The 12774-nt window shown below is 40.7% G+C and overlaps 1 protein-coding gene across 2 annotated transcripts in view; it reads right to left on the bottom strand.

Annotated features, from left to right (window-relative positions):
* The window catches only part of Dach1 (dachshund family transcription factor 1), a 388024-nt gene extending 378240 nt beyond the window's left edge, over nucleotides 1-9784 (bottom strand). The window contains exon 1 of one of the 2 annotated variants that reach the window (XM_087585831.1): nucleotides 8505-9784. In XM_087585831.1, the coding sequence (XP_087441957.1) occupies nucleotides 8505-9334 (830 nt within the window). In that variant the 5' untranslated portion in view covers nucleotides 9335-9784. The remainder of the gene's footprint in view (nucleotides 1-8504) is intronic. The other variant, NM_001427593.1, reaches the window with a different exon arrangement.
* Between the last annotated feature and the right edge of the window lie 2990 nt (nucleotides 9785-12774).

Below are 12774 nucleotides of genomic sequence, written 5' to 3' on the forward strand. Positions count from 1 at the left end.
TATCTGGATCCTCACCAAGTGTTTTCAAAGACAATTACAGTCTGGTGCAAGAGGCGGTAATACACATCCCCTTATGAAGACGTGAAGATTAACCCATTGACCTCCTCCTGAGCAGCTCACCGGTGGCAAAGCTTTTAAGGAAGCTACTTCTCTTCGGGTTGTGAAATTATTCTCTCATAATGTATCCACTGATTCTAAATGAGAAGCATCCTCTAAAGTTCAGAAAGGAGTTAAGTAAAGCGACAAAACCGTTGAAGTGAGAACATCAAGCACATTTAGTGCTATTTAGAAATGCCTATAGTTTGGTATCCCATCATTTAATATTTCTTCATACAAATAATTCTCATTGGTACACTCTAGTTAGAGGATTAACAGCACATTTTAGTTACAATAAACACAGGAAATGTATTAAATTTTAGTTATGGTCCCAATAGTCACAGACTCTTATATATTTTAACTACATTTAAAATATTTAACTGCAGATTCCTAATTCTTTACTCTAAAATTAAAGTCCCATCTCCTTAGCAAATGTCACTGTGAATTAAAACCTTTTTTGCAAATGTATTTTATGCTTTATGGAATACCAACAAGCAAACTGAGGACAATTCTAGTGTCAGTCATTGTCTCCTGGCCTACATCCAACAGTTGTTAAGTACGCACATGTACATATATGTAAAGGTTTTCTTCTAAATGTATTAAAATCACTTCCGTCATTTGTACATTGCCATCAAGAAAAATAAAATTTACATAAAGAAAAACATTCTTTATAGCTATCCCCAAACTATTGGTAAAATTTTTACACCTGTTGCACATGCAAGGATATCTCTCCTAATAGAACAATTATGGCTGGCAATATGAAAAATGAAGTGGCTGAAGTCATTCTCTTAAAGTTCAAAGGTCAAGCTAACACGTGTCTGACTCAAGAAATATCCTTTCTGAGAAGAAGGTTAAACAAAGTTTAAAGGTAGGAAATCAGAATAGAGTTGCAAGTATCAGCCAATTCTCTCAAAGCTGTAACGAACTCAAAGGTTTCTCCTTCAAGCCATTCACTTGATTGGCACATCAATGGGATGTCTTTAACATAATAATGCTATTATTAGTACAGACTCTTAATTGTCGCTAGTAAAAGTTCAGAATACTGTTTATGATTTTAAGAAAATATTTTACATGCCAGGTGAGTAAAATCTTTCTTGATTAATATGAACATTGCTTTTCCGTTAATATATGGCCAGTACGCCTTAACATGAATTAAGAAGTAATTGTCCCAGAAGTTTCTGTTTCTATTCAGTGTTTGCCTCCCCAACTGGCCAAATTTCCTGATATATAATTTGATAGTCCTTGATAAGAATGAGACTATTTTTCCTGTTGTGCTGGAAAAAGCAATCAAACTATGTAGAAGCATTTGATACTATATAAAGGCAAAGCCAATTCAACATTGTGTATTGTTCCTTCTTTGTATTTACTTTGTTCATTTCTACTGAGGAAAGATAGCATCATCCAACGTGACTCATGAAACCTGGATCCTCCTGCCTGCTTCAATGTTCACTTTGTGAAAGGCATGTTTTAATAGTACATACAACTTCTCCCTCAGACTTTAGATGGTTTGCATACAGGAACCATGTGCAGAAACAAATACAAAAATAAGGAAATGAAATTCTCATGAACTTTCTCTTCCTATCTTGCTAAAGCTATGTCTGTATGTATGACCAACATCCCTCTCAATCCTTGGTAACCACTCTTTTAACATGCTTTTCTACTTTGAACTTTTCAAGATTCCACACGTAAGTTAACAAATGTAGTATTTGTCTTCCTGTGCCTGGCTTATTTCAATTAACATATTCCAAGAAGTGTGGGTACATTCCAGGTACCGTAATCTGTCTAGACAAGGACAGTTTTGAATTCTGCATTTAGATTCTTATTCTCCCCTTAGTTCGTCTCATTGCTCTTGAAACTTGTTTCCGGCTATGCACCAACAGTTTTCTGGGTTGCATAGTTTAGAATAATTCATTACAAAAAAAAAAAATCACCCCCCAAAATTAAGACCAATTAAAGGACATAGTGAGTTTTGCAATTTAAAAAGTTGTACTTTACAGTGTGCGACCAAATCTCATATGGTTAAAAACACAAAAGAATCCCACATTGAAATATTTGACCAACTTTAAGTCAAGTTAATTGTGCCCAGATTATCGACAGATTGCAATTTTTAACAAACTTCATCCATTGGCAAGTATAGCATCCAATCTAGAAGAAAATCTAAAGATGAATTTCTCAATTGGGAAATTAAGAATGTTGTTTGCTGCTGTAGAAATCCATCAGTGTAAACCAAGGCAATTTCAATGCCCCTGGTTTGAAGCCTTTCACTTGGTTGATGGGCTAACCTGAATCATTTCCTTATATGGCTGGATTTGTACTTATAAATAGATACTCTGCCTAAAGTTAATCATTCACTGCCTACAGGTCAACAGCAATGAACAGACATTCGCAGACCATCAGAACTCTTTGAAATAAATAATTAAATAAATATATAAATAAATGTGCACGTGTGTGTGTGTGTGTGTGTGTGTGTGTGTGTGTGTGTGTGTGCCTTAAGCTTGTTAATCCAATAACAACTTATTAGAACGAACTACAACTACCTTAATCTGGGTATTTCTGGTTTCTGAAACACTATTTTGTTAACTGATCACACTATTCTAACAGTCATGTGTATATCCAACACAGCTTTAAAAAAAAGACACTTTTTAAAAACTCAGCTATTTTATCATAAAAGTATTTTGCCTAAAACACTTCTGGGAAATTTAGAAGGAAAATAAATCAATTTTAATGTCATGTAGGTTTGCGTTTGTACAAAGCTCTGTCAGGCCTGAGGTAAATATATCCGTTTGGTAACAGAGCTTTCTGTGCTAGACTTTAAGCTCAATTAAGTGCTTTGTTTTCTAATTCAACATTTCATACTTTGACCAACAATAAATACAACAAATACAATAGAAAAGAGGCCTCTCGGTGTATCTCAAAAGCTGAAAATATGAAAGCTTATATAGGTTATTTTCGTTGGAGCACTTATAGTTATAAATAAATAAACATTTATTCTTATACACAGCACCTCATATTGACCAATTAGAAGCCACTACCTCAGATTAGAAACTGACACTTGCTAGTCAGTGATAGCCTCATTCTAGTCTTTGTAACAAGTTAAATGAAACCAGGTGAAACCTGAAATGAACCTCATTTAAACACTCAGATACCTCTTATCAACTTCATGTTTCCTACCATTTCCAAAACACATAGCTCACTATGATATTTTGGGGTTGGCATCTTGAAACATGATAACCTTGAAAAAATAAAATCCAGACATAATCGAAATGTAGCAAAGAACCCAAGACATACTTACAACCAAATATTTAATAAAGAGCAGAAAACTCACCTGTGCCTACTCAGAAGGCTTGTTTTAAACTGTTCTCTTCGAGCAGAGATTCAAAAGGAGACAATTTGCAACCTGTAAGAGTTCCACTGCCTAGTGCAATTTGCAAAGCTGTATTTTGTGTTGCTGATACAATACTATTAAAATAACTATTTTACTTGATTGACAAAGACAATTGTAGGAAACAACTGAATAAAATAACTTGAAATGTACTACTGATTGATAGTCAAATCACCCTGTGTTCTTAAAATGACAACTACTTGGTTGCAAATTAAGCTAATTTGCAAATGCTATTTACATTCCGGAAACAAACATCAAATGAGAAACAATAAACCATATTATGTTTTCGTATGTTGGTGAATCACATGTAGTAAATCGCCAAAGAAAGGAGTGATTTATGCCCAAACCCTGCCAAGACTTTAATCAATATTGGGTGTCACATCCCAGGGGACAGGGGAGGTAAGTAAGGAAAAAAGAGGTGTCTGATATTTGTCTCACTAATTTACATCCAACTCCCATGAAATGCAGTAGATTAAGCAAACAGAATAAAAAAAAAAAAAAACCCTGCAAGCATTGACTAATAAAGAGATGATTTTTAAAAACCTGGATCAAATTTATTAAATTTTGTATAAGGAAACTGGGCATGGGTAAGGAAACTGGGTGTGGAAAGAAAATTTGAAGCTCTAAAAATAAGATATTATTTGTGAAAATTAAATTTATTTCATCGTAACATTTACTTAAATTTTTCCTAAAAGTAAAAAAAAAAAATGTAGACATGCACATTTTTAACAATAATTATGTTCAAAACTAACTACAGGGAACAAATATTAGCTACATAACTCAAAAACTTAAGGTCTATACTACCAGGTGATAGTCTCATTAATATATTAGTAATTAAGCTATAATTTTCTAACATTTGTAAATCAGAAAGAAATAAGTTATAAATCCAAACTAGCTTCCATATTTCATGGCTAATCATGTCGCTCTCTTTTTGAAATGTTATAAAATGAGACACTTGGTTTTATGGGAATCATTAATCCAACATAACACAAACACTTCAAAAGCATAGTCTCTTCATATGAAATAATTCTTAAATTTCTCTGTGCCAGGAGTCATTACTGTCTGTCAGAAGTGAGTGAATCTGTATTTGTGTTGAAAATCCCTTGTCAATGCAGAGCAGACAACGGGAAAATGTTAAATAAATACTGCCCCAGGATTCTATCTTTATTAAAAACCCTTGACAAGAAAAATAAAGCAAAGAATTACTGGGAAATCTACAGTTCTAACAGCAAAACTGCATTCAGATATGACCCTGAAACATGAAAGGCTTGGCATATCTTCCAATTTATGTTCATGGATAGCATCTACTTTAAAGACAAAAGAATGCTGTTCTGAATGTATGTGAAAGGTTGAATGAGGTAGTCTGTTTAAATTAAAAAAAAAAACTTTGCAAATCTCAGGCTACACAGAAGCCAAGTCATAATCTGTCTTAAAAAAAAAACAAAGAAATAAAATCATCTTTCTCCAATAATCAAGAAAAGAAGCATTTGAGATAACAAATGCGAGAATCACTTTTCATTCTATGAATTCACAGAAAAAAAATCAAACTTTAATCCAAATCAACAAACAAGCAATTGACTGACACAAACAGACTTGACCGTGGACATAATGACTTTTTGTTGTTGTTGTTATTTAATGGTTAGCAGTTAATTAACTGACCTCCGCGGCAACAGCCAAGTTCAGACGACTAATGTTTAGTTTTAAAATAATAATTGGAGGAAACTTATCAAGGTCAGACTTTGTCTTTTAACAACTTTCAAATGGATTTCCCTTAGATTTTTCTTCCGTGTTTTGAGACCTGTATTTTTTTTTTTTTTTAAGCTTTACTATCTAGGAGGTAACAGTGCCTTTTTCTTCTCCTAGTGGTAGTGACAGATGGCTTCAACATTTACTCTAATTTTCATAGAAAGCATACTAATGCAATAGCCCCAAGCAAATTAAATCCACCTTAAGATTTGTTACTGTTCCTGAGTCACTCTCAAAAAAGTTTATTAATGTTTCTTTCCTTTAACATTACTTTTTTTTAGCATCCTAAAAGTCCCCTGAAAATTAAATATTGCTGAATCCTCATTAGATATATATCTTTAAGCAGCTGATAATACTAAAATTTGACATCACAGACTCATATTGTATACACAGCACACAATGTTTATCTATATGACTAATCATATACGAGAAATGTTCCTACTTCTTCTATATTTTCAGTAGGACGATGAACAAATTTTCCCTTGATCAGTTAAACACCCAGAACAGAGATAAATTAGGGTGAAAGATGTCACTGGAATCTAGAGTAATAAAAATCAAGTCCTAACACCAAAACATAAACCAGATTTAAATGAAAAAAAAATAGTTTTCAAGTTCAAAGTACAAAGTATACCAGCTATTGCTTTCAAAATAAAGAAATGAAAACATAACCCTTATCATTACCATTCAACCAGTAATGTGCTTATATGCAAATTGTATATTTGTGACAAGAGAAAGTTCAAATGCAACTTTCCATTTCTTGGCTTATGGTGCTGTTTGGAGAACCTAGGTAAGTATGTATTCACCTCTTCTCGGGATAACATTTCCATGTGTTTAAGTTGAGCAGGCTTTTTATTTGATATAAAATCAAAATTTAATAGTCAGTCAGCACTTTCCCTGCCGAAGAATAGCTTGAAGTAGGATGTTAGAACAAGACATTTAATCACATATTAAGGCCAAATGAAAAATATTATGGTACAGATGAGATATTTTAAAGGGATAAACAATTCTACTGGGTTTAACTGATCTTTGGCCTTGCAACTTAAGACTCCGGAACTGTTGCGAACCTCTGGGAAGGAAAGATGTAAAGAGGGAGAAAAGAATGATGATTAGGGAGACTGGAAAGAGCAGGAAAGAAAGTAAAGAGAAAACTTTTTTTTAAAAAGTACGTTTAAGATTATCTTTCAATTATATGACTAAAATTAGCATTTAAAGTCTTGGTTTCATAATATCACAAGTCACTATAAGGAGTTTCTCACAGGGTGTGTGTGTGTGTGTGTGTGTGTGTGTGTTCACGCCCGTGTGTGCCTTCATATGTAAAATGACTGTTGATTATCCAGCACCAGAAACACAATGGACATTGGGAGAAGAGCAGGCATTTCGTTAGTAAAGAGGAAAACTGCATCTCAATTTGTCACAGAATCAAGGTGACAGCAGCAGAAGTGTCTGAACTGACTTCCAGTTTTACCATGCATCGTTCATAACTCTACAACAATGTTCTGGTTGCTTGTGGTAGTTTTTTACGACGGGTTTTGGACCAATATGAGATCTTCTGGACAACCAGGATGACAGTTATCTGACTAAATGGCATTTAGCGATCAGCATGCTCACCGTGCCCACTGCCATCTGGCCATCCACCGGATCCAGCAGAAGCATGTGTGCGCGCACGTATGCGCGAAAGGGATACACACACACACACACACACACACACACACACCCCACAGCTGAAAAAAGAGGTCAGGATAGGTACATCAAATAAACACAGAAAAGAATTTCTAGCTAGGTGAGTTAGGTTGGGATGGAGTTCCAGTCTTTTCCCTTTTCTTCCCAGACCCTACAGAGGAAGAGTCTCGAAGAAGAAATAAATGGTGGCTTTGGGCCTCTATTTCCTACTGGTCTTAACTATTGCCTTCTCACCTCTCCTGGCCGGTTTCCTTATCCTGCTAAGAACTCCTGCTTTCTTCCCCTCACCATTAAGTTTATTCTAAAGGTACCAAAGTTTTTATATATATGAATATTTTCGCCTAGTTCCCAAGTGCCTGCTTATGGTCTCCAACTTTCCCTACTCTCTTTCTCCCAGAACCTCTGAACTTATCCCTCTTCAACAGCTGGATCATTTCTACCCCGAAACTGACAAGTTGCCCCACTCCCGCCCCCTCTCGGTAGATCCTCCTGCAGCGAGCGTTCATTAGCATAAAACTGGTTGGGTCAGGGACTGTCCCAAGGCCATCTCCGTGCACAGGGTGCACATGCTTTACATGGAAGACTAGGCGAAAAGTATTCAAGCCCTTAGCATCCTATGGCAAAATGTACACCTGCTCATTTCCTGAGTTACTCATCTCAGAAAAGAAAGTGAAAAGAAAAAAAGAAAGAAGGCCGATAAATCGCACTTTGAAAAGAGGGCGAGCAAGTCCTGTTCTTTCTTCCCCACCTCTCCATTTCAGCTTCCAAGAGTCTGGGGCAGCAGGTCATCGCCTAAAGAACAAAACGTGTTTGTGCCCCGGGGCAAGGCAAACGTACTTCTTTTTTTCTTTACACACACACACACACACACACACACACACACACACACACACACACACACGGAGACACAAACACACACACATGCGCGCTCACAAAAACCCCTCCCCTACTTAAGCTTCCCTCTAGGACGTGAGGCTGAACTCTTTGCTTGAACTCTCGGATTACCCCTTCTGTTCTCAGCGCCCCGGGTACTGTTCCCCTGCTGACTTCTCAGCGCGGCTCTCAGCTGCCAGCCCACCCTCTTTTCTTACTAGAGGAGCCCCCATCCCCATCCCAGAGCACATCCCCTAGCTTCTGAACCCTGAGGGATTAGGGTCACGACCTCCCTCCTATCCCAGAACTGCCCAAAGGCTTCCGGAGGAACCCAGGACCCAGGAGTGCACACTCAGGCAGTAGTTCCCGGAATGGGTGCAGGTCACCAGCGCCACCGGGGAAGGGGTTGTGACTCCTGGGAAGGCACCTTCCTCCTGTTTCCCACTCTGCATCTCAAATGCAGCAGCAACCTGGCCCGAATGCCCTGGGGAACAGCAGGAAGACCCGGCCCGCACAGATCCGACCGCGAGCGGTGCGAACTCATCCAGGAGGTCGGGCGAAGGAGACTAACCCCGGGGACCGACAGGAAAGGGCCGCGCTCGATAGGGCGCGCGGCTCGCGGCTCGCGGACGCGCTGAGCGGGCGGCGCCGGGAAGGGAGCAGGGGAAGGGCGAGCAGGAGGGTGGGAAAGGACCAGGGCGACAGGAGGTTCCCCTCCGCTCTTTACCTGGCGTTGGTGCAGTCATTGTAGAGGGTCTCGAAGTCCTTCCTGGAGATGAGTTTGCAGCGGTTGACTCCGGGCTGGATGGCCCCCAGTCCCCTCAGGATGCGAACCTGTTCCACATTGCACACCACCGGCGTGATCTCCAACCTCTTCAGCTTGGTGTAGACGGTGTGCAAGCCCCCCACCAAGTGCTTCAGGAACAGGTCGAAAGCCTGGGGCAGGCAGATCAGCTCGCAGCCCTCCACCGTGAAGGAAGCCACTTTGGCCCCTCTCAGATCCACCATTTTGCACTCATTATTCTGGGGGGTGTTTTCCACTGGGGACGGGGTTGAGTACACGGGTTTCCCAGGGAGGGGGCCGCAGCTGCTGCTACTACTGCTGCTGCTGCTGCTACTGCTGCTGCTGCTGCTGCTACTGCTGCTGCTGCTGCTACTGCTGCTGCTGCCGGTGCTCGCGGTGATGGGGGTGCTGGAGGCGCCGCCGCCGCCAGCGCTAACGCCGCCGCCGCCGCCGTTGCTCCCGGCCGCCAGGCTAGGGTTGCAGTTGCTCCCGCCGCCGCCGCCTCCGTTGCCGCCGCTGCCACCGCCGCCTCCGCTGCCGCCGCCACCAGGAGAGGTGACTGTGGTCGCCGCTGAAGAAGAAGCAGAAGAGGCAATGGGCTCCGGCCGGAACAGAGTTGGCCCAGACGACGCCGGGGGTCCGATGGATGGAGCCGGTGACGAGGTCGCCGAGGAGGTGGAGGTGGTGGTGCCAGAGGAGGAAGCAGAAGTGGAGATCGGGGGTTGAGGGGGGACCAGCTGGGTCGGAGGGATCAAAGCCGCCGGCACTGCCATGGTCACATATAAGGGGAAACAGAAGGAGGAGAAGCGAGGGGGAAAAGTTGCCACACACCCCCCAGAGGGGAAGGGGGAGAAAGGGGGACAAGGATCGAGGGGGGGGCAGAGACAACAAGCACTCTAGGAAAGAACCCTAGTTGGGAAGAGGGAGAGAAGAGGAGAAAAGGAGGTGAGGGTAAGAAAGAGCGAGCGCAGGAGGGGCGAGCGCGAGAGGCGCTCGAGAGAGAAACGCACAAAAGTGTCCCGCAAGTCGAAATGCGAGTCCTCTCTCGGGGCTGGGATCGCGGGCTGCTCTGGGGGGGAGGCGGGGGGGGCGGGGAGGGTCGGCTGGTGGTGTGTGGGTCCCGCTCTAGCACAAAGTTAAGGATGAAGGTGAAAAGGAGGAGGGTTGAGGGACTTGGGTTCTCCCTGGCAAGTACATTGATCAAAGATTGAGAGGGGAATGACAGAGAGAAAATGAGCTGAAAGTGCAGGCTGCCGGCTGGACGAGTTGTTGTTGTCACACGGTGCAGAGGGGAGGAGCTCTGGATACTTGAAATACCCTTTGAAGCCGCGAAAACCTCACTCACTAGTATTAACCCAAATTATCCAACCAGGAACTCGGAGCGCAGACTCCAAGAGCGCGAGACGGAGGAAAGGGGGGGAGGGTGGGTAGAAAACGGGGGGTTGGGGGTACGGAGAGAAAGGGTGGGAGGAAAGCCCTAGAAAAGCCAGGGCCCTAGAGTGGTGATCCGAGAGAGGGAGAGAGAGCTGGTCATCTACTTCTCTGGCACTGCTACCGTTACATTGCCTGCCACCTACTCTGTGGTTTCCCAGAAGACTCTTAGCTCCCACCCACCCACCCGCCCCCCAAAAAAGGTTCTGAGCAAACGCCTGAGGACTGAAAGAGCGGTGGCACAGCTGCCAGCACACCTTCAAGGATTTAGGATCACACACACACACACACACACACACACCACGCCGGAGCATTTGTGCAAGCAGTTACAAAAGGAAAACCATCTCCAGCTCATCAATGTTGAGCACTTATTTTTTAGGAAAATTCACATGTAAGCAGAGTGGACTATTTTGTGTATCCGAAGATTTTTTTTCTATATTAAAATGTTTATATAAAGATAGAGAAATTTCAGGAGTTTTCAAGTTGCGGGAAGAAAGTCACTTAAGAATAATGGATGCTTCTGATAGAATTCCTTATTTCCTAGTAGAATGGAAATCCAGTGAATTAAAACAACTTCCCTTTCACCTCCCAAAGACTGGTCAGGAATAACTACTATATCTAGAAATTTCTAAAGAGATCAGCTGTCCTTGAAGATTAGAAAGTGGAATGCAAAAACACACTGGTGTTTCTTACCCAAAACTCTAATTAATTCACCTGCCTTGCACAGTAATCAACTCTCACCTCTCCTTCAGTATCCAAAGAGAGTGTAAAGCATGTTATTTAACACAATAATTATGGGGTTGCTTTCCTATTTGGAAAGTCCTGCTATGTTTTGGGAGAGTCTTTTTTTTTTTTTTTTTTTTTTTTTTTTTTTTTTTTTTTTTTTTTTTTTTGGTTTCTCGGTGAGAATGTGTTTGTAAATAATGAGAATAGAAACTCAGCCTCCTGGGGGACTTGTAAAGACAGAAAGGAGAAGGGATAGTGCTTTGGGGCTGCATAAGGGGACTCAAGCTCCCGTTTTTCTCCTCCTGTCTTCTCTAACTTGTTGCACAGAGACGTTTCTTTGAGGATGTTTGAGCAACATAGCATCTGAGCATAGGTTCTGTGTGTTTGCTGCTTATATCTCTAGGAATCTGGAGTAGTGAGGCATTGAACCTGTCTACACATGTTCAGAGATTTCCTAAGATGTGAGAAGGAGCTAGCATTCGACAGACATAAGAAATAAACTATTATAACAGGCTCTTAGCTTTGAGAAATTTTAGGATTTTTTTTTTTTTTTTGCCATTTAGGTATTGAAATGATCACTTTTCTTTTTATCTTTTAAAAATCTATTGAACTCTTTGAAGTTTAGTGTCAAAGGGTACAGGAATCTTCTAAAGTGAAATATGACACTATTGTCTTTTTACTCTTGTATGCTAAACTTTGGGGGCATAAATAATACTTGTATTGGAAGACTTTATTACAATGTAAGAATTTTTAAAAAAACATTGCATAAAAGTATATAAACTTCTACAAAGACAGATGAAGCTTTCACATCTGTTTGTCCTAGATAACAAGTGTGTGATAGCATAATGAGGTGAGGTTTATTAATTTTTGAATCAGCAAATCTATTCTTAACTAAAAGCATGGGTTCAGCATGTATCCACAAATATCAAAATATATCTTTGAAATATTGCAAATTTTTAAAATGTCAAATTATTGCATTTGTGAAATACAACACTCTAGAAGGTGTTAAACTCTGAAAGAAGGGGGGAAAACTAATTTCTTTGTGAATGCCATTCCTGACTTCAATAGAGTCTAAGGTGCTTTTTAAATGGTAAATTGTGGAGTATTTCAAGTCCAGATACCACAAACAGAAAAGTCGACTAAAGTGGCCAAAGCCTGACCTTACCATTCCCGTTCTTACATTTCCTTAAACTATCACTCTTCCAAAATCTGCCACACTCTGAGGGGACAAACAGGAAGGGAAGCAGTGCTGCGTAGCAAGCCATAATCCCACCCTGCTTCCAGCCTTGGAAGCAACGTTTGGGAGCCCATTTCTCTACCTATATGTGACTCCTCCCCTCCCCCACCTCAGGTTTCTAAACCTTTTCAAGGAACCACCTTTTGCTCCTTCCAGCAAACAATAGGGTTAGAACAGTCAAATGTTGCAAAAATAAAATACACCGGAAAGAGAACCCCTGAAAAAGCATATTGGCTTTATCTTTTCCTTTCCGATTTTTGGAGAAACTCTTTCCTTCCATGAAGAGGTCAAACCGTGTTTAACACAGCACACAGATCAACTTAAGGAAGATTTCAAATTCTCCACTGAATCTTTAGCATTGAGAGCTTTTGCCCTGTTTGTTGTTTTACGTCTCTGGTTATTTAAGATACTCTCCCTCCATCTCATCTTTCCTAACCTTCATTCAATTTGTATAAGCAAAACTCAAAGTACTGTAACTGATATTAGAAAATTCTCCCCATGTTTTGTGAAGACGCATTGTGCTGAAATCAATAAGACTGTTTAAAATTCAAAGACCTGCAAATCGTTCTGTTTGTCCTTTGATAGGGCCTATGCTGATTAAAATGCTACCAAGAAAGCTTAATTGCTGCCCTAATTAAGAAGTCTTTAATTTCTTTCCTAGGATATCGTTTGAAGCTTAGCTTGTACAGTTCAGGGAAGGTATTTTCTTCCCTCCTTCTGCCCTCTTCTGGCCCCTCCCCTCCCCTCCCCCTCCTTTCCCCATTTGAGGAGCCGGTTAGAATAGGAACTAATAAAAAGAATGGTCTCATCATCTCTTAC

This window comes from Rattus norvegicus, chromosome 15 (genome assembly GCF_021556685.1).
Source record: "Rattus norvegicus strain SHRSP/BbbUtx chromosome 15, alternate assembly SHRSP_T2T, whole genome shotgun sequence".
Classification (NCBI taxonomy): domain Eukaryota; kingdom Metazoa; phylum Chordata; class Mammalia; order Rodentia; family Muridae; genus Rattus; species Rattus norvegicus.